The 22,798-nt window shown below is 42.4% G+C and overlaps 1 protein-coding gene across 1 annotated transcript in view; it reads left to right on the top strand.

The window, feature by feature from the left end:
* Positions 1 to 22,798, top strand: part of znrf2b (zinc and ring finger 2b) — a 137,386-nt gene that overhangs the window by 66,052 nt on the left and 48,536 nt on the right. Inside the window, exon 2 of the mRNA XM_080427356.1 lies at positions 8,052 to 8,147. Coding sequence (XP_080283482.1) covers positions 8,052 to 8,147 — 96 coding nt within the window. The remainder of the gene's footprint in view (positions 1 to 8,051; positions 8,148 to 22,798) is intronic.

Here is a 22,798-nt window from a genome sequence, read left to right as displayed (position 1 = left end):
TCACACCCATAACGTACAGTATATATACACAAGTAAATACATACTGCACTGGCTGTATGCTGTTCATTTTAAGTCTGGTCAAGCGGTGCCTCCCTTTTGCAATTTTGCATGTATGTCTATGGAAGCAGGAGGTCTCTTCATCATAATAACTCTCATTTGTTTGTTGTTACAAAAAGACATGTAGTTATGTTATGATACAACATCGTACTTGGTTAAATAAGGATCTTACTTGGAGCAGTGGTTCTCAAAGTGGGGTCCAGGGACTATACTGGGGACCTCCTGGAATCATCATTTTGGGGGTCCTTGACATGAAAAGGTTGGAGAACCACTGACTTGGAGAGTAACAGTAAACAGAAAAAAACTCATTTTGTCTCCAGGTATATACATTGTACTGTATGCGACTGGCAAGATGTGGCGTTTACGTATATATTATGTCCCCTGTCGATTTCTTTGTGTTTTTGTCAAATCTGTCAAATCTGCCATTTGGATCAGTTCACAGTTTAGAGAGTTTTCAGATGAACCATATTTTTCACTGAAATCCCACATGGCTTCTAACAGTCTTTTATGCTTTCATCATGCTTTCACGCTTTTTCCTCTTGTCCGTTCTGTTGGTGGTCTGAACAGAAACATTGTGAGCTCTCTGCTTTCAACTAGGTGACATGTCTTCACCCCTACAGTACCACTGAAGGCAGCAGATGTTTCACATCATGCTGTTTTGTTGTCTCGTACCAAAAAATGTGTTTTCATTTGCTGGCGTTTGTGAAGGAGAATCCCCCCCCGCCCCATCAGTGCTGTGCAAAAAGCACTCTCTGGAAAGGAGCCATGTATCATATCGTCGTTGTCGAAAAAAACTGAAACCTCTTATCTCCAGTGATGTAAAGTAACTAAGTACATTTACTCAAGTACTGTACTTAAGTGCAATTTTTTGATTTTGATTATTATTTCAAAATGCACAGCGCTGTGTTTCGATCTTGTAAATCTGCTACATTTGATGCTTTTGCGTGACGCTATAGTATAATCAAGTAGGACATTAATTTACAAAAATAACTCAAAGTTGAATTATGGAGATAAGAGGTTTCTGCCCGACAACACCGGGAAAAAAATAACTACATTAGTAGTGAACACTGGTTCTTATCCCCCATTTCCTGAAAAGTCCCGGATTTGGACAGTGACGATATTCTGTACTACATAACAGGCTTATGAATAGGACTTATTCATTCATCCCTCCATCAGCTATCTGAAGAGAGCTACAGTGAACCTTTACTGTGTCTGCTGCACTACAGACCAGTTATGACCGTATTCTCGGGGCGTTGTGTCTGCTTGCCTGTTTACTCCACCTTTCTGCATTTCTGCTTCTCTACCCGGGGCTCATCACCATGCCGAGTTGTGATATGACATTTTCGTCAAATTGCTTTTTTTTTGCCACGGACATAACAGTACAAAACTGAGCGGTTGATAATATTACCAGAAACACATGTAGATTTATCCCTAAATGTATTCAGGTGCAGTGGTTCTCAAACTTTTTCACATCAAGGACCCCCAAATTGATATATATATATTTGGCCGCGGACCCCCATCTGAAATCTGTTTTGTTCCAGGGATCCAAAGATTTGAGTTAAATTTGTTCACTTAAAAAATATGCATAATTTATTCAAAGATTTTCACACATTTTCAAGATTTTTCAAAAGTAGCAGATCTACAAGCTCATAGCATGGCACGAAGTGACGCGCTATGAGCTTGTAGATTTTTGTGCTATTTTTGAATAGTCAAAATATAAATAGGTTAAAGTGGTTAAAATTATTATGACGCCATATTAACTAGTTTTGCTGGGGACCCCCTGGTACCCCCCCAAGGACCCCTGGGGGTCCCCGGGCCCCACTTTGAGAACCAATGTTCTAGTGGACTCCAGATGTGATAGTGTCTATGCCAATGTGCTACAGCTTTTTAAAATGATAGTATTTTTCTAATCTATATTCTGAAGACAACCTGGAGACTGTATACAGGCATCAGTGCAGCAGCATGGACCAAGTCTATTCCCTGTTTGGGATTTCAATAATTGGGTCTTCTCGGTACAGGTAGCGCTTTCATAGTTCATTGCATGAGCAAATTAAGAAAGTTAAAAAAAAAAAATGTTGAACGTTTTTTTTGGGGGCTTTTTATGCCCTTATTTTAGAAAGAGGGATAGTGAAAGTAGGCTGACAGGAAAATGGGGAGAGAGATGGGGGGGGGGGTGACACGCAGCAAAGGCCGTCGGGAACGGTAGTCGAACCCGCGACACGCTGTCAGGCTGTTAGGCATTGCAGCCTAGGGTACCTGGACACTGAGAGGCCCAGGCCTATAATTTTTCATCAAATATTTGCCAGGGACATGTCTTACCACGAATACATTTGTCAGTGTACGGACACATTGATGAACCCTGCTCTCTCTCTCTCTACGCTCTTAATTAAATTATGAGAGTGTTCAAAATGGACCCTTACTGGTCCTTATGGAACCATTTTGTACGCTCTCAGAATTTGATTAGATTAACACTGGGGCTTTTATATCTTTTTAGCTTTCATCTTATCCATGTCATTTGTCCAGCAGAGGTTGCTGAAAACACCAAACGCGGTTCAACTATGCACACCTCTATGTTACCTTGCTTGTCTCTCAATGTATTTGACTTTCTGTCTGTCTGTCTGTCTGTCTGTCTGTCTGTCTGTCTGTCTGTCTGTCTGTCTGTCTGTCTGTCTCTCCACTTGGCTCCCGAAATCTAAAAGCTAAAAATCTTAACGGGGAAAATGTGTTTTTGCAGTTCCTACTCTCTGGAACTCATCTTGCCTTTAAGTAACAAAAAAAAGCACAGTCAGTGGATGGTTTGTTTTTAAGAAGCACTTAAAAAATTACTTGTTTGGTAAGCACTTTGTTTTGTAATGTGTGCTTGTGCAGTTTTAATGGCCTTTTGTTTTGTTTCTCTCTGTTTTCATCTTTGCATTGTATTTCTATATGCAATGTTTTCATGGTGCAGTGCCTAGTAACTTTTGTCTTTGAAAGGCACTTTAAAAATAAAGTTAATTTCCTGTTTTCAGTGTCCTCAAGGACCCCCATAACTCCTAGTCCTGTAGGAGTTATTGGGGTCCGTCCGTGGCCTAATGCATACCAAAACTAGGGGTCCTTGAAATTAAAGAGTTTGACAACTACTGACTAATTTTACTACTCTGCCTGTCCTGCAGTCAGCCTGGTCCCCCCCCACCCCCCCAATCCTTCTATTATTCCTATATTCTATTATACTATAATAGAATATACACTACACGAGACAGAGAGAAACGTAACAGAGAGAGACAGAGAGAGACATGAGAGAGATACTGTAGACATAGAGTGGCACAGAGAGATGGAGACATAGAGAGAGAGACATAAATGAGACATAGACGTAGAGTGGCACAGAGAGAGAGAGAGAGAGAGAGAGAGGGAGATGGAGAGGGAGAGAGGGAGAGAGCTGAGCTAGGGACGGGTCAGGGTGGGGCTATGAGTGATGAGTCACCGCAGGGAGGAAAGGTTTAGAAGGGTCTGTGAACACCAGCCTTATTAACCCAATCAAACATCTCCAGCAGACGCTAAGCAACGCGCCGCCACGTGCACGCGCCTCATGCACTCTGCAGAGATGCACTGTGCGTGTACGCGGAGGCACAAACTTACACACAATTTCTTGGAGGAAGCAGCATATTAAGGTGTGAGTCATCAGAGTCAGGGTGAGAACTATCAATGATCTTTTTATCCATTATTTTATCAATGACTTTTTCGATTAATTGAATAATCGAGGCGCGTTTAAAAATGAAATACAGTATATCATCAATTTGCTTTTTTTATAATTGACTAAATCAGTTAGTATGAGTAATCACTTAAGCCCTATTTAATACTTTGTTGACAACGGTATTGCACGAAAATAGCTGATCTACACGCTCACAACGCGTCACATTGCGGCGCGGTGTGAGCATGTAGATTGACTATATTTGCTTTTTTAATGAAAGAGAAGAATGAAAATTTCAAATAGTTTCCCACGCAGAAATTGAAAAAAAATAAGTATAGTTCGATAACCCCAGACATGTTGACCTGGAAACAGAAACAAACACACACACACACACACACACACACACACACACACACACTTGACAGTGATTTGCTGGAGGTAGCAGCATCATTAAGGTGTGAGTCATCAGAGGACCACAGCAGCACAGGGCTGATGATGGCTGAACGCTATGGAGCACCTCAACCTGTACCTTCACCGTGTGTGTGTGTGTGTGTGTGTGTGTGTGTGTGTGTGTGTGTGTGTGTGTGTGTGTGTGTGTGTGTGTGTGTGTGTGTGTGTGTGTGTGTGTGTGTGTGTGTGTGTGTGTGTGTGTGTGTGTGTGTGTGTGTGTGTGTGTGTGTGTGTGTGTGTGCGTGCATACTGTGTACTTGTTTTACTTACTATACTTGTGACCGTTCAAATGTTCCCACATCTATGTTGGAATCTGAGATATAGACATTGTGAGGTTGAGAGGTTAGATTCTGGTTGGGGTTAGTTAGGGATAGGATAAGGTATTTAGAGGTTAGATTCTGGTTGGGGTTAGTTAGGGATAGGATAAGGTATTTAGAGGTTAGGCGTTACAGTTAGTTATACGTGATTTATGCTCCGTGAAAAAATCACAGATCTACAAGCTCAGTTTGAGTTTTCAGGCTTTAGGGTCAGTTAGGCTTAAAATGGCCAATAATAATACCTGTGTGTGTGTGTGTGTGTGTGTGTGTGTGTGTGTGTGTGTGTGTGTGTGTGTGTGTGTGTGTGTGTGTGTGTGTGTGTGTGTGTGTGTGTGTGTGTGTGTGTGTGTGTGTGTGTGTGTGTGTGTGTGTGTGTGTGTGTGTGTGTGTGTGTGTGTGTGTGTGTGTGTGTGGTACTGGTAGAATGGATCAGATAAGGTCATGGTATAGAGGGGTTGAGGTGACTGCATTAAATATCTCCTTCTCTCTCTCTCTCTCTGTCTATCTCTCTCCAACACACACAGCTGAACTTCCATCATTAATAATCAGAGTAGACTGTTGGCAGTTCTCAGGAGGAATGGTGAACAGGTGTAGGGTTGTTTAAGATTCAATAGCCCTCCAAAACGTCCTCAACACACACAAACAGCTTGCCTCTCTCTCTCTCTCTCTCTCTCTCTCTCTCTCTCTCTCTCTCTCTCTCTCTCTCTCTCTCTCTCTCTCTCTCTCTCTCTCTCTCTCTCTCTCTCTCTCTCTCTCTCTCTCACACTCACTCACACACTATTTCAAGATTTGTTTGGAAAATAAATGCGGCACGTTTGTGAGCTTGCAGATCTGCTATTTTCCAATAGCCGATGTGTATATAGGGTTAAAATGGTTAAACTGATCTTGATGCTACATTAACACATTTTCCTGGGGACCCCCTGGGCTTTGAGAAGCACTGCTTTATCACGTGACTCGGGCCAACAACTGTATGAAACTCCGGGAGGAAGGAAGAGTGAACCCGATGCTCTCGTGCTTTGTGTGACCCAGCTGAACACAGTCATTAATCACAGATCTTACTGCCACACACACCGATCATGTCTGGATGTTAATGTCAAGCGCTGACGAGCCGCGCGGGAGACACCGCTTAATTGCTCTTTTGTCTGAGATTGCGCTGAGATAATTGGTTGTGACTGGAACAGAAGCGAAACGGTGACCAAGGGACCGTTTGTGCGTTGTGTTTTGTTTTACAGTGTGGCCCGACTGTGATTGTGTGTGTGTGTGTGTGTGTGTGTGTGTGTGTGGGTGCGTGCCTGCGTGCCTGCGTGCGCTCATTGAGGATATCATCACATTTAAAAGCCAGATTATTATGTACCTCACAGGGCTTGTTACAGAAACCATGTCACACATTCTGAAGGGCTGCCATGCCTATAAAGGGCTTTACTCTACATATTGTAGCACTTTCTGTGAGCATGTACAAACGTTCCTGTGTCAAAACCGTACATGTTGGTCGGTAGCACTGTCGCCTCACAGCTAGAAGGTCCTGGGTTCGATTCCCGCAGGGGACGCTGTGGGCGCTCGGGGCGTGTTCTCTCCTCCGCGTCATCAGTGCCCATACCCAAGGTGGGGTTGGCGAAAGGGCCTCTCTGTGTGGAGTTTGCATGTTCTCCCCGTGTTCCCTAGGGTAGGTACCCTCACAAAAACATGCAGTAATCCTGGTCACTATACTGCCTCCCCCTGGCCAGCCGGGGCGCCTGATGGAGGGGAAAGGAACTGGTTGGAATAACGTGTTCCTTCCATGCGCTACGTCCAACCAGGGAAATTCTCCCCTGTCAGGTGACAAGAAGGTCAGTTGGCTCTCATGCATTGAAGGAGGCATGAGCTCGGCCCTGGCCTCCCTAGGTTGGCAGAGGGAAGGTAGTGCTCAGGATTACATAGACAATTGGCACTGGGTGTAAAAAATAGGGTTACAAAATCGTGGGATAAAAATTGAGTAAAAAAAAAAAAAAAAAACGTACATGTTTCATCTCTGTGCAGATAATCCTGAAATCTTTGCACATGTTATTGTTGTCAATGAAGGCAATGATCAGCAAGTGGCCTGCACTTTCGGCTCTAGCCTAGAGAGTAATTAAATACCATCACAGAGCTACAGTAGGTTATAGGTGCAACCTACTTGTGTTTGTCTTTGGCAGCCTATAGGACATGTCCATAGTTTGGCCTTTGAGAGGCTTCCGACAACTTGGGATGCCGAAAAAAAGCAGCCAAACGGCTTGCAAATTCTGTGCAATGTATTCTATCATTGGTAGCCGTCAAATATGGCGAAGACGCCGTTACTTAAGACCCCTGAGGGGTGTTTGGGTATTTTGTCCAAGAATGCTGACTGTACTTTATTTTTTTTACAGCACCGTGTAAATATTTGTGAATATCATAGATATGTCATAGATGACTGATGTCATAAGATGATTGATATGTCATAGACTGGTCACATGAAGTGTGAGATCCACATTGGAGCGACGCCGTTCCTATTCTAGTTTTTATATATAGTCTCTGTCGGGTGGAAACCTCATACTGTATGTCCAAAAATGAGGCGCAGTTTATGGAGCTAGTTCAGGCCAGGCAACTCAAGGGATTGGGCTAACCGATCAGGTGACTAAGTCACATGCACTCTTCTCCTGGTCGGTGAGTTATAAGTAATGCTCTGCCTACCTGTTCAGTCTGGTTGCGCTCTTCTGCTGCTCTGACGTGCGACGCTGCTGCTGCTGCTGCTCTGCTGCCGAGATCCTGCCGGATCTGCTGCCCTTGCTTGCTCCCTCTGCTGCTGCCCATGAAAGTCATCCCACCCGCCTCCCCGGCATCCACCTGTAGGCTCTGTTTCTAGATCCCCTTGGGGGTTTAATTCATTCCCTGTAAATGCTAATTGGCATGTAACATTCATTAAAATGTTATCCTTACAGGGAATGAATGGATTCAGAGGCCTGACGCCAAACTATGCTTCCTCTTGTTCTATACCATGCTCAAGCTTGCTAAATATATATTGCTAATAAATATATATTCTAATCCAATCTAAGAGTTGTCTGACTGAACTGTTACTTTTCAGGATTCAAATTCAAAAGTAGCAGATCCACAAGCTCGAAACGTGTCGCTTGTGTCGAGCTTGTGGATCTGCTACTTTTGATGCTTTTGTGTGATACTGTGGAATGATCAAGTAGGGCATTAATTCACGAAAAAGTTAGAATATGGAGATGTGTCTGCCCGACAGCAACAATATATATTTTAGCAAACAACAAGAAAACAGATACTCTGAGATGTGATTCTATTGTGTGCCTGCGTTCATGTGAGGTGTACATGCCTATTGCTCTGTTTTGAATCTACAATGGTGAAGTTAATGGTGTTTTTGTGTGTGTGTGTGTGTGTGTGTGTGTGTGTGTGTGTGTGTGTGTGTGTGTGTGTGTGTGTGTGTGTGTGTGTGTGTGTGTGTGTGTGTGTGTGTGTGTGTGTGTGTGTGTGTGTGTGTGTGTGTGTGTGTGTGTGTGTGTGTGTGTGTGTGTGTGTGTGTGTGCTCGTGCTCCTCCTTCATTCAGGCTTCAAGTGCCCTGTGTGCTCCAAGTTTGTCTCCACGGATGAGATGGACCTTCATCTGGTCATGTGTTTAACCAAACCCAGAGTCACCTATAACGGTAAACTGCACACACACACACACACACACACACACACACACACACACACACACACACACACACACACACACACACACACACACACGCTTGCCATCCGTTATCTGGCTTGAAGTCCAAAATGTGTTCCCAATGACAGCAACACAAACAGTCTATTGATTGACCATGGGTTTCTTTCACTGTTTTCGATCAGTGTGTTCGTGTGTATGTGTGTGTGTGTGTGTGTGTGTGTGTGTGTGTGTGTGTGTGTGTGTGTGTGTGTGTGCGTGTGTGCGTGTGCGCGTGTGTGCGCGCGCGCCTCTGGGGATGTGTGTTTGGGTTTATTGTTTTGCTAATGTGTACACTTGGAGTGTTTGGATGTCTTATGTATACAAACAACCTTGCAGTGCTTATAATCACCAGCCTTGGACACAGTGGTGTGTGTCTAAGAAAAAGTATTTTTTTTTTACTTAAGTAAAAGTAGCAATACCACCATTTGAAAAATACTCTGTTATAAGTAAAATACCTACTGTACATTCAGAATTTTACTTACAAAAGTATTGGCATCAAAAGTACAAAAGTAAAAGGTGTCTATTTTTTAATAGCTGAAGAATAAAATATTGGGCTTAATTAGTTACGGTATGTTTTGAAATAATAATCTAAATGCACAATGTAACAACAGCTGTTAACTAATTGTGGTGGAGTAAAAAGCACAATATTTGCCTCTGAAATGTTCCAGAGTTTAAGTGGACATACTCAAGTAAAGTAAAGTACTGTTATTTAATGTACTTAGTTACTTTCCACCAGTGGTTATATCGTTGCTGTCGGGCAGAAACCTCTTATCTCCATATTTTAAGTTTTTGTGTTTTTTCGTGAATGAATGACCTACTTGATCATACTACAGTGTCACACAAAAGCGTCAAAAGTAGCAGATCTTGTGCGTGTCGATCTGATACTTTTGCTAGTTTTTAATTTGAATCCTGAAAAGTAAAAGTTTTGGACATATGAGGTTTTCACCCGACAGAGACGACATGTACCACAGCTGATGTGATTACGTGAGCGCAGCGAGGAGCGTCTGGTACAGACCCAGCTTTACAAGGTAAACACAGTTCAAATCTAATTAAACAGTCATCTTGTCTTTTCTGGAAACATTCCCCATGCTGCCGTCTGTGTGCGGTTTCCTGGTCGTCTCTGTTTATCAGCTACGGTTTCAGAGCAAAGCCCTTTTGTTTATTTTAAAATGACAAGGCCTTCAAGACGAAAGTGAAACTAATCTGGGGTTTATCGTAAATCCCCCTTAACTCGTTTAGACCGGGAAAGCATCTGTGTCATTTTAGATTTCTTTGTCTATTTGAAAAATCATGAACATTTGTGCAAATATTTGAATAAAATTCAAAATATTTTTAGTTAGGACCTGAGACCCGAGGCCGATTCTACAAATGTTTTCTAAATCCTAACAGTTTTCTGAAATACCTATGTTGCTATATCAGTGGTGCTCAAACCTTTTCATGTGAAGGACCACCCAAAATGATATGTGTTTGGCCGCGGACCCCCATCTCAAAATAAGTCGTTCCAGGGACCCCCCAGAAGCAAATATTTGAAATGTTTGCTTAAAAAAAAAATATACCAGTATATTCAAAGATTTTCACAAATGTTCTAGATTTTTCAAAAATAGCAGATATACAAGCTCATAGCGCTATGAGCTTGTATATCTGCCATTTTTGAATAGCCAAAGTATGAAATAATGGTTAGAGTGGTTACACAGGTGTGTTCCCGCGGTCCTAATGGGTTAAGGTCGGAGGAATGAGTAAACTGACAGACAACAAACATGGTGCTGGAGCAAAGCGTGGGCGTTTTCCCACAAATTGGCGTGTCGACAGGAGTAGGCGGGTTGATTGACACCGACTCCATGTGGAAACTGAGCATGTGCAATTTAAAAAAATTACAACCTTTTTCAGCTGAGACCCCGAAAGATAAATCGTCTCTGTCGGGTGGAAACCTCATATGTCTAAAACTGTTACTTTTCAGGATTCAAATTCAAAAGCATCAAGAGTAGCAGATCTACAAGCTCGAAACCTTTTGTGTGACGCTGTAGTATTAGTCAGGGGATATTAAAAACATCTTGGAATAAATTCCTTACCAAAAAAAATCTTCACCAATGTATTTGTAAAGGTGTCTAGTAACACATCTCACAAAGACTGAAATGCAGTTTCCCTAGGGGAATTTTTGACAGCTCCTGAAAGTTGGGGTACCCACCATAACCTTATGTGGGGGGAAAATTTAATTCTGTTTTAAGTAGCATGTGAGGGGTCAAACTAGGGTGTTTTTATGATTCTGAATCCATTGCAAGCATTTGTTTTGCACCAAAACTAAAAACGGCCATAGCCATGAGCCATCCTTTTCCAGGTATACTTTTTGTGTAAAAAGCCCATTGAGATTGGGCCGTATTTAGCCCAAAGAGTGGTTTTGGTGCAAAACAAATGCTTGCAATGGATTCAGAATCATAAAAACTCCCTAGTTTGACCCCTCACATGCTACTTAAAACAGAATTAAATTTCCCCACATAAGGTTTATGGTGGGTACCCCAACTTTCAGTAGCTGTCAAAAATTCCCCTAGGGAAACTGCATTTCAGTCTTTGTGAGATGTGTTACTAGACACCTTTACAAATACATTGGTGAAGATTTTTTTTGGTAAGGAATTTATTCCAAGATTGGAAAAATTTCTGCTAATATCCCCTGCCTATATGATCAAGTAGGGCATTAATTTATGGGGAAAAAAACTGTTAAAATGTGGAGATAAGAGGTTTCTGCCAGACAACAACAACGAAATGTGGTGTCTCCCTGGAATCTCAATCACATATGAATTGACCACGACTCAAGCGCTATTTAATAGTGAAAATAGCAAGCTCACATCTGCAAGCTCACAACGTGTCGCGATGCAACACGTCGTGAGCTCTTGCAGATCTGCTATTTTCCTTACCCGTGACCCATAAAAATGGGTCTGCGACCCAAAAATGGGTCCCAACCCATTATTTGGGAAACACTGACATAGATTATATGACTGATTCCTACAGCTCGGATGGCGCGGGCGCGGGCATTGCTGCTCTCGCACCTCGCGGTCGCTTATGTTGGCACACTTGCCGTGGGATTGGCCAGGTAATACAGCTTTGTGTCAACCCACCTTGTGTCGACACGACCATTCATACTTACTTCATACTTGTGTCCAAACGCCAACGCTCCAGTGACATGTTATGACTGCAGCTACCAGTGGTGGAAAAATTTACTCACATTTGTTACTTAAAAAAAGTATCAATACCGCAATTTAGAAATACTCTGTTACAAGTAAAAGTCCAGATTTAAAAATGTACTTGAGTAAAAATACAAAAGTATTGGTATCAAAATGTACTTAAAGTACCAAAAGTTTTCAAATGGATAGAAATCTTTTGAAAATAGCAGATCTACAAGCTCACAACACATCGCAACGCATTATGAGCTTGTAGATCTGCTATTTTCAAATGGCCGAAATGTATATAGGGCTGAAGTGAAGTGAAGAAATCTTAAAATGACAACGTTCCCGGTCTTTCTAGCTAGCAAAAATACATAAAGCCCTGGCACATGATGCCAGCGAGAGCTGTCTGCATAGAAAAGCAATGTCTCATAAAAACACGTGCATGAGTCACAGAGCTGGGAGACAGAGATGCTGCTGATGTGAAAGGCTTTTGAAATGACACGAGGAAGGATGATGCTCTACTTCTTGTTTTTTATTTCCTCCTTTCTAATTCTGTCCCTCTTTCTCAATCCCCTTCTGTTTTACATCATTGTCACTGTTGTTGTTGTTGGGTGGAAACCTTGTTATGTCCGATTCGTTCCTTTTTTATTATTATTATTTTAAAAACATTTTAAAATGGTGAAAACAGCAGATTTATGCGACGCGTTGTGAGCTTGTAGATATATAATATATATACACTATACTTTTTTTTGTACGACACTCTTGTATGATGAAGTAGTAGGGCATCAATTTACGGGGGGAAAAAAATAGAAAATACAAAGTCGAAATATGGAGATAATGAGGTTTATTATGCGTGACAACACACACACACACACACACACACACACACACACACACACACACACACACACACACACACACACACACACACACACACACACACACACACACACACAGTTTTGAGTAGCGTCCAAAGCAGACTGGCAAAATCTGGCAACACAGTCCGTAACCTTGTCTCTTTGGATTCATTTGAAATGCGTCAGCCTGTTGTTGTGTCGTGTCATTCCCCACTCCCCCAGCAAGCCATCCTCTGACTGACTGCTCCTTGGCTTTGTGTTTGCTCATCGTTACAGAACGTTAGAGAGCGCCGCCCGTTCCGCGGTGACACTCCGATGCTCTTTGCTGTCTTGACTCTCACATGAGAGAGAGAGAGTTATGAATATGAGCGTGCTGTATCAATTAATGTAAATATAGCATTAAAAAAAAAAGAAAAGAAAAAATGCATTTTTGTATGCATTATGTAAATATTTGTATATGTATGTATATATATATATATATATATAAATATAAAAATGACACAAATTATGTATATATTTACGGTATATCATTTTTTATACAAATATTCTTTTCATATGAATTGTGTTGAAAACACTGTACCTTATTTCTTATGTATTTATTTTTTGCAAACTGATGCAGGGGAAGGGCTCGATAAGCATTATGCTTCTCCCTATCCCCTTTTCCAGCTTCTTGGACACTTCATGTACACAAACTTGTGCCCTGGACCTCCTTTTCTTGTCATTATGATTTTCAAATTTTCATAAATGCACTTGTATATATGTATCTTTCTGTTGTACAAAAGAGCTGGAAATAAACTGAACTGAACTAAACTGAACTGATTAAGGCAGCGACATGAATTTGAAATCAGAGGAGTGGTGAGCTTCATTGTTAGGCATTTCCATAGCTAAGCAGCACAACACAATGTATGAGGCCCTTTTGAAGAGCCTCGAAGATAAATATTATCTCTAACAAGTGGTGTATTGGGTAATCTCCCTGCACTGGGCCGGCGGGGACCGGGCTCCTGGCAGAGGTAGATCCGATTTTTGCTTTTACCTATAGCATTGGACCTCGATAGTCGTTGGAAAAGGGGTAGCGGTAGAGCAGAAAATGCCAAAGAGAAACACATAAACAGCCTCTCAGAAGCCTGACCATGTCTGTCTTTATTTATTTTCTTTCTTTTTGTTCATGTAAAACGTTTTTTTTTTTTTTTTTCTAAAATGTCTGTCAGTGTTGTCTGGTTTTCTTTTCAAATGTAATTTTTCAATGTCACTGACTAAGGGTACTGTGGATATTATTATTGCCAAGAATATCTATTACCATTCTGTGCCTACGGGTGAACAGACCTTGGGAAGGGTGGGAGAGAGGGGGAAGGGGTGGGGGGAAAAAAGAAAATAGGCACCAAACAAATTGTATAAAACAATGACTGTACAGAAGAGAGGAAAGGAGGAATGGAAAGGAAAACAAGTATTTCCAAATGTCATTTAAAATGTATATGGTCTTTTTTAAATTTTGTGTTTTTATTTATTTTTTCTCTCTCTGTTCATGTTGTACACCGTCTGCAATGCAAACAATAAACTCAAGTAAAACACAAAAAAAACAAGTGGTGGAAAGGAACTAAGTAACAGTACTTTTACTCAAGTACTGTACTTCAGTACACTTTTGAGGTACCTTTACTTTACTTGAGTACGTCCATTTTTCAATATTTTGAACTTATACTCCACTACACCACTACAGTATATGGCATTATGGCATTACAGTACGGCATTACTTTTACTAATGCAACTGCCATGTTTGTCTGTTTTAACACAGACAAAAAAAACGTATTTTTTTTGCGTTGGCTATTAAAAAAATAGCAGATCTACAAGCTCACAGCACGTCACTTCGTGCCGCACTGCAAGCTTGTACATCTGCTATATTTGAACATTTTAGAAGAAATCTTGAAAGTGAGAGAACTGCTGATTTAGGTGGCATTTGTAGAATGTCTTTAAGGGCAAGAAATCAAAAATAATTTCTCCATTGACTAGAAGTTGATGATTTAAAATATGCTCCTCATTGACTTACATCGTACGGTAAAGAGGCTCAGGACTCTGGAGGAGCTCTTTCAGCCTGTAAACGAACTCAAACAAAGCTGATTCTGACAGTATAGAACATCAACAAACCCAGTACTGTTTTTTTAAAATAAAAATGTCAACTTCCTATTGATTTTGCTATTTTTATTAGGAAGAAAACCAGGACTGATAGTAAAATCAATAGGAAGTTGACAATTGTATCCAAAAAAAATAACTACTGGGTTTTATGATGTTCTATACTGTCAGAAACAGCCTTTCCGTGTTCGTTTACAGGCATAAAAGAGCCTCCAGAGCGGTTTTGCCGTACAATGTTAGTCAATGAGGAGCATATTTTTAATGATACATTTCTAGTCAATGGAGACATTATTTTGCATTTCTTTCCCACCTTTGTTGTTACATCATGGCAAGGTAACTACACAACCCAAACCTCTACCAAAGTGGTCTTGCCCTTTAATGGGTTAATGGCAGTTTTAGGAGAAGCAGAGTTTTGCGTGGTCTGTGCTTTAAACAAAGAGCAGCTGTGGCTCTGCTGGCACACTGCATGGCATGGAATTGATTTAAGAGCACAACCTTATCAGCTTGAATGGCTGGATAATTTCCTCTAGCTTTCTCTTGGGGATATGAGCTACAGTATATGAGCTAAACATTGCACGGCCACTCTGACTCACTCTCTACACCAGCAGTTCTCAAACGTTTTCATGTCAAGGACCAGGATGTATTACCACCACCTGAAAAGGTTTAGAAGAAGAGAAGATTTATGTAAGAAAAAGAAAAAGAAACTTAAAAAATAAAAATAGCATATGTACAATAGATCTGTTATTTTTGAACAGCCTACATATAAATGGATAAAGTGGTTAAAATGATTGTGACGCTGTATTAACTACTTTTGCTGGGGAACCCCCTAAGGGGCCCTGGGTGTCCCCGGACCCCACTTTGAGAACAAATGCTCGTACGCATGCACGTACTGTACGCAAGCACGCACGCACACACACGCAAGCATGCACACACACAAACAAACGCACACACAAACACACACGTTTCACATAATGCTCTTCTATGTCCAAACTTCCGTTTTTCTTGCAACAACAGCTCGTTGTGTTGTGGTTTTGTTACAGTTGAAATCAAATTCCTCTTTCTTCTGTCACATGACACCATAGAGGTACAGTATGATGCTTACACATGTGCTGCTGCTGCAGACAGTAACAACAACCCCCCCAGTCAACATGTATTGATATACAGCAGGGGTCTTCAGTGTTTTTCAGGCCAAGGACCCCTTAGCTGAGAGAGAGAGATGAAGCCGGGACCCCCCACTACATATTGAATACAATTGTATACTTACTATATTTATATATTTATAAATACAAAATATGTTTTCATGAGGGGGGGGGGGTGTTAAAATAATAATAATAATAATAATAATAAAAAAGTACAATTTCCATTTAATACTTTTGGCTATAATGACAATGTAGGGAACTTTTTGTAGAGCTGTATATTGCAATAATAAGTGATGAGTTCTCACAAAATCCTAAAGCACACCTGGACTCGTCACAGTGTGAACCACTGGTTTCTTTCTTGGCTGGTTGAATAAAAGCTAGTTAAATAAAACAAATAAAAAGTATTGTGTGCCATGAGTTTTTCGCCATGTCCAGGTATGTCCTCTTTGTATGTGTTGTATAACACTGCATACCTTCGCCAAATCCTCCTCTTTGCAGTCAAAATATTGCTTTGGAATTTGTGGCTCCTATCAATGCCAAGAGGAACTGTTGAAGGTTAAAGGTCAATACACTTTGTGTGCTAAACCTTGCAGAGTTTCAGTCGGCACTTCCAGTTTGTGCGCACTAGTGTATTTGTGTTTGTGTCGGTGACTGTGTGTGTGCTGGTGTACAAATGCATGCATGGTGGGGTGTGTGAGCGTGCACAGATATGGCACTGGTGTGATACTCCACACCTTTTGGCAGAACTATTAACCTAGTCTTCCTTTAACGTCAACTTTGTCACCTTTTCCCCTAGCTAACCTTTTACATAGACATGAGAGATACTGTGTGTGTGTGTGTGTGTGTGTGTGTGTGTGTGTGTGTGTGTGTGTGTGTGTGTGTGTGTGTGTGTGTGTGTGTGTGTGTGTGTGTGTGTGTGTGTGTGTTGGGGGGGGGGGGGGTTCACCTCAGGGGACCGGTGTTGGCCTGACCTTTTTAAACGGCATGAATATTTGGCGAAAATAGCTGCTCTACAAGCTCACAATGCGTCATCTTGGCAGGGACCCAGTAGAGATCCCTGGGGGACCCCGCTGGTCAACTGAAGTATTAATAATAGGGTTGAAGTGGATAAAGTGGGTAGTGAAATTAAATTAAAATGGGTCCCGACTCTATGTTTGGGAAGCACATGGACTACAGTGTGTTTGAGTCACCCCCCCCCCCCCCCCCCCCCCCAGTCTAAGAAGTTGCAAATGACGGATGTTGACATAAGAAAATAGTTCAACTGCAGACACTGCTCCTAATAGTTAGGCTGGTTAAATGCAAAGGACAAATTTCACATATCGTTACTCCAGCGTCACACAAAAGCTCAAAAGTAGCAGATCCACAAGCGCAAAGCGACGCGCTTCAAGCTTGTTTATCTGCTACTTTTGATGCTTTTGAATTTGAATCCTGGAAAGAAACAGTTTTGGACCTATGAGGTTTCCACCTGACAGAGACGATTATGTGCAAATGTACTGTGAGGGGAAGAAAATACCCCAAAGGAGTCGAAAACCCATATACTATTATTATTATTATCATCATAGATTATTATTATTATTATTATTATTATTATTATATCACACTGTAAAATCCCATGTGTTATTTTAACTGAGAGTATAGAAATTGAACCAAATGTGTACACTCTTCAGAGTTACAAATGTAGAAATTCACACGATTACTGTGTACTGTACACACACACACACACACACACACACACACACACACACACACACACACACACACACACACACACACACACAGGCACTAGGGAACACAAATATCAATCCTTTAGATGATAATATTGCCCTAAATGATTGATTTGCCATATTATGGTCTGCCTGGTGACAATTTGCCTTAAAAAAGTGATGGATTGCATAGCCGTGTGTGCGTGTGCGTGTGCGTGTGCGTGTGTGTGTGTGTGTGTGTGTGTGTGTCTGTGTTGCGTGCGTGCGTGCACGTGTGTGGGAGAGAGAAAGAGAGAGAGACATAAAGAGAGAGATGGAGACATACATACTGTACATATCATAGTGCTGTTTACGGTCACGTGGCTAATGAAAAATGTTGACTTTGAACTTTCAAACGGCACACAAAGCAGACATGCATTTATCCATGCATGGGTCTCACACAGAATCATTCCTGTGTGTGTGTGTGTGTGTGTGTGTGTGTGTGTGTGTGTGTGTGTGTGTGTGTGTGTGTGTGTGTGTGTGTGTGTGTGTGTGTGTGTGTGTGTGTGTGTGTGTGTGTGTGTGTGTGTGTGTGTGTGTGTGTGTGTGTGTGTGTGTGTGTGTGTGTGTGTGTGTGTGAGAGTGAGAGTGAATGAAAACTCACTCCACTGCTTTTTGTCCCCAAATGCATGGGGACAAAAAAAACGTTGTGAGTCCTCCTGTTGCAGCTGCAGAGATGCATCACGACTCAGGCTGGTGCAGCCTGCTACAGCAGCGTGCTAATGAAGACTTAGATCATAGAGGGTGAATCGTGACTTGGGACTTTTTTCTTATCCCCCCCCCCCCCTCCCCCATGCCACATTCTGTGAAGTCTTTGAGCCGGTGTGAAATAGTTTCCTGGAGTCGTCTTTCCCCCCCCCCTCCATGGCTGCCTGCCTGCCATGCTTCTGTGTGGACCATGTCTCACATGCACTGCACTGCAGAAGGAGCGAGTGCATTCTCCGGCAGCGGCAACAGCCGCGGAACTTCCGCGGAACTGCCGGTGGAGGAGCGGCAGCTCCCGGCAGTGGAGCGTCAGCTGCCGGCGGAGCAGCGGAACTGCCGCGGAAACTGCCGGTGGAGGAGCGGCAGTCGCGGAACTGCCGGTGGAGGAGCGGCAGTCAACTTATTTTTTCCGCCGATAAAGTATAGTTTTGGACCATGACGGAGGCGCGCCGAATCAGCAGACCTTGAGGCCAAGGAGTCGCGCCCGAGCGCCTCCAGGCGCGAGTGCCCGCGACGACCGGCCGATGGTCTGCTATTCGACTAAGCGCCGTCCGAGTTATGTACCGATAGGCACAGAATCGTAAATAATATTGGTGGGGACTGCGTTACACAAACACAGCACACTCTCAAAGCTGGCGCCGCCGGCAGCTCCGCGGAGCTGCCTCGGCAGCAGCCGCTGCCGGAAAATGCACTCGCTGTCCCTCCTGCACTGTGTGTTGTCTTGTCTGTTTACTGGCGACCGTGCCTGTAACTTGGCGACGCCCCTAGTCACTGCGTCACATTCCAGGCGGATAGCACTGCCGATGGCACTGGCACTGCCTGGGGGGAGGGGGGGGGGTAATTTGTGATTCTGTCCTATACGTAACTCGAACTGCGCTGAGTCGGCTGAAGCGGACCTCGCAACGTTCAGCAAGTCGACTCGCTCGGCGGTGCCTCTCGTTGCTCAGGTCCGCTTCAGGCGGCGCGCCTCCGTCTTTGTAACAGTTTTTAACTTAATATTAGGGCCTGTAGTCTGTTCTCATCAAGTGGGCCGAGTGGCCCGCCTCGCTGGGGGTGACAAAAACCATGCCTAAACTTTAAACTTTAAACAGAGTTAAAACATCTGCCCTTGCCAGCGATTCCGAGTGTTTTCACCAACCTTTGAAAAATCATAGAATATTTTTCGCTTTAAAAGACGTAAGGGGGTCTCGTAGAATCTGAGAAAAACGTTTGTGTCGCCGCGATAATCGTTAGTGCCTTAGTTATTGGCAGTTGAATGTAGCTTGTTTTCGCCAAAAAGCAACAGAAAGCAGAGCAAATTGATTTTTATAAATGCTCTGTTACTAAACGAAACCAGCTCCATTTTGTTGTGATCACGTGATCTTTGGCTGTGCTCTTCATCATCATCATGATTCACAGGCTGCCGAACAGCGCCCTCTAGCGTAAACCACTGAAAACACCACATGACGAGTGACTCGTCAAATGGACAAGTTGGCGGTGCGAGCCTTGGGCCAAATGACGAGTGTACTCGTCAATGGCAATCAATGAGTTAATCCTAATAAAACGATTTGCGACGCATATTTAGATGAGGTAAAAAAAAAATGCATTGGGGAGTGGGATTCAATCTCATGACATTGGGACTGAAAGTCTGATGCTTATCGCAGCACGCCACAGAGTTGCCATGGTTTTGCAGGGTTTTCGGGAGTTATTTAAGGCGGTCCACTCATGCTGAGAGGCAGTTCCGCGTGCGTCACAGAAGCGGCCGGGCGTGGTCCGAGGCCAAGGGGGGTGTGGCCAAGTTACAGCGATCTGGTGGGAGCGGAACCAGAGATGTTGCGATGTGATGTCTTTTTATACTGTATGTCACTGGTTCTCAAAGTGGTGTCCGGGGACCCCCAGGGGTCCTTGAGGTGGTTTCAGGGGGGTCCCCATTAAAATGAGGAACACTTAAACTGTATTTGCAACACGTTGTGAGCACTTTTGTGGCACAATTTTTTGACCGGGAAAGCATCTGTCATTTTAGATTTTAACCACTTTAACTATTATTTTATACTTTGGCTATAAAAAAAATAGCAGATCTACAAGCAGAGTGCCGCGCTATGAGCTTGTAGATCTGCTATTTAAAAAAAAAGAAGTGTTTCACAAAACTGTTAGGATTTATTTAGAAGACATTTGTGGAATCGGCCTCAGGTCTTAATGGGTTAAATGGGGGTCCGCAGCCAAATGCATATAAATTTGGGGGTCTTTGACATGAAAATGTTTGAGAACCACTGCTGTACAGTATGCAATGCATTGTTCCTTTTTGCTGTCACCTCAGTCAGGTGGGGACACAGAGAGGAGGTAAGGACAGATGGGTTAGGAGAGAGGGAGGGAGAGAGGGAGGGAGGGAGGGAGGGAAGGGGAAACAAAGGACATTATTTTCGTTTAATATCAGAGGGGCTCGCAAAGGCAAACACAAGATCAGCAGATGGGATGGAGAGAAAAAGACGGATTAGCTATAGAGCAAAGACAGTGCAGGAAAGAGAAAAGAAAGAGAGAAATAAAGATTAAAGGAGGCTGGGAGAGGACAAACACAGATAAGACACAGAGTCACCCCCACAATAGATAGATTCCTCCTTCACTGGGCTGGCTGGCTAGCTGACTGAGTACACACAACTGTGTGTGTGTGTGTGTGTGTGTGTGTGTGTGTGTGTGTGTGTGTGTGTGTGTGTGTGTGTGTGTGTGTGTGTGTGTGTGTGTGTGTGTGTGTGTGTGTGTGTGTGTGTGTGTGTGTGTGTGTGTGTGTGTGTGTGTGTGTGTGTGTGTGTGTGTGTGTGTGTGTGTGTGTGTGTGTGTGTGTGTGTGTGTGTGTGTGAGTGAGTGAGTGAGTGACTTTAATATCTCTAAGGGAAAATGTGCTTCACAGACGGTAAATGGTGCATTTATATAACACCTTTATCCAAGGCACTTTACAATGTGCATTACCTTCATGTACATATTCACACACCGACGGCGGGATCGAACTGGTTCCCAAGCGGCCGCTCTACCTTCTGAGCCACTGCCGTCCCGGTAGATTAAACAATTTTTAATTTTCCAAAACAATTATAAAAAATAGATGAAAAAAGTAATAAACACGGCCCCCTCACGTATTAGGAGGGCAGTATGAGTCACCAGAACCAAGGACGAGTGTTTTCGATGAATCTATCATAGTTAAAATGGAGTTTGAAGTTACAATGGGTTTGTATAGGAAGGGGGCGTGTCTGATAAAATGAATATCAAATATCTAAATATTGAATCAAACAACTTAAAAACTGTCTGGAGTGTTCACAAAAGCCAGAGTAGATGTTAAAATGACCCCAAACATGTTTGAAAGTGAAATATTCCTTTAAGTACAGTACTTGAGTAAATGGTACATGGTAACTTCCCACCACTGCTTTGCCAGTTTGCGGTGCCCGGTGCTAAATGGAACATTGACTTTTTAATGGTGGAACAACCCTGTGGGACTACAGATGGAGTCTCCGTGCTGCCAGTGAAGATAAATTGCCTTCCCAGTCAGCTGTCTAGTTCTGATTCATCCACGCATTCATTTGATCTGCTTTTTAATCCATTACGACCGGGAAAACATCTGTGTCATTTTAAGATTTCTTTGGCTATTCAAAAAATTGCAGATATACAAGCTCATAGTGATGAACTTGAAGATATGCAAAAAAAAATTAAATCAAGAAAGTTTGTGCAACACTTTGAGTTTGAATATATATATATTTTTAAAGCAAACATTTGTAACTCAAATCTTGCTCCTGGGGGTCCCTGGAACAAAACATTTTGAGATGGGGGTCCACGGCCAAATACTTATCTAAAAATGTTTTCTAAATCCTAACAGTATGTTGCTATATCAGTGGTGCTCCAACTTTTCCATGTCAAGGACCCCCAAAATGATATGTATTTGGCCGCGGACCCCCATCTCAAAATATGTTGTTCCAGGGACCCCCAGAAGCACAGATTGGAGTTAAAAATGTTCGCTTTAAAACATATATATATATATATATATATATATATATATATATTCAATGATTTGCACAAATATTCACTATGTTTCAAAAATAGCAGATCTACAAGCTCATATCTGCAATTTTTTGAATAGCCAAGAAAGATGCGTTCCCGGTCTAAATGGATTAATTGAATGCCTGTTAGCTTGTGTCCCAGTGCAGCGCTTAATCTGTAGCTAATTTACATTCTGTTCCTGCTCAGTTCCGCTTTGACCAGCCAGCCACTGTAGCGCATCAGTCAGCAAGGTTATTACAGTTGTCCTAACTTTTTGAGTTTTTTCGTAAATTAACGCCCTACTACAGCGTCACACAATAGTAGCAGATGTACAAGCTTGTAGATCTGCTACTTTTGCTATTTTTGAATTAGAATCCTGAAAAGAAACAGTTTTGGACTGTTTCCACCCGACAGAGACGTTTAGCATTTTTTGTTTAGTTTTGGGACTTTTTGTTTTCAATTTCAAGTTTACTTTTGATTAGTTTTTAAATTGGGTTTGCTAGTTATTTGTTATCTTATTATTCTTGAAACGGCTTAGTTTTAGTTTATTAGGGTTAGCAGAGACATACAATAAAATTTATAAAAAATACATTCATACAATTTCAATGTACTATAAATGGAAGCTGAAGGGCCTACTCTGTGTGGAGTTTGCATGTTCTCCCCGTGTTTCCTAGGGTAGTTAATACCCTCATAAAAACATGTAGTAATCCTGGTCACTATACTGCCTCCCCCTGGTCAGCCGGGGCGCCTGATGGAGGGGAAGGGAACTGGTTGGAATAACGTGTTCCTTCCACGCGCTACGTCCAACCAGGGAAACTCTCCCCTGTCAGGTGTCAAGAAGGTCAGTTGGCTCTCATGCATTGAAGGAGGCATGAGCTCG

Source organism: Gymnoscopelus braueri, assembly GCF_963280865.1.
Source record: "Gymnoscopelus braueri genome assembly, chromosome: 4".
Lineage (NCBI taxonomy): Eukaryota > Metazoa > Chordata > Actinopteri > Myctophiformes > Myctophidae > Gymnoscopelus > Gymnoscopelus braueri.
Note: the sequence above shows the minus strand (reverse complement) of the source record. Positions and strands in the feature narration are given on the sequence as shown.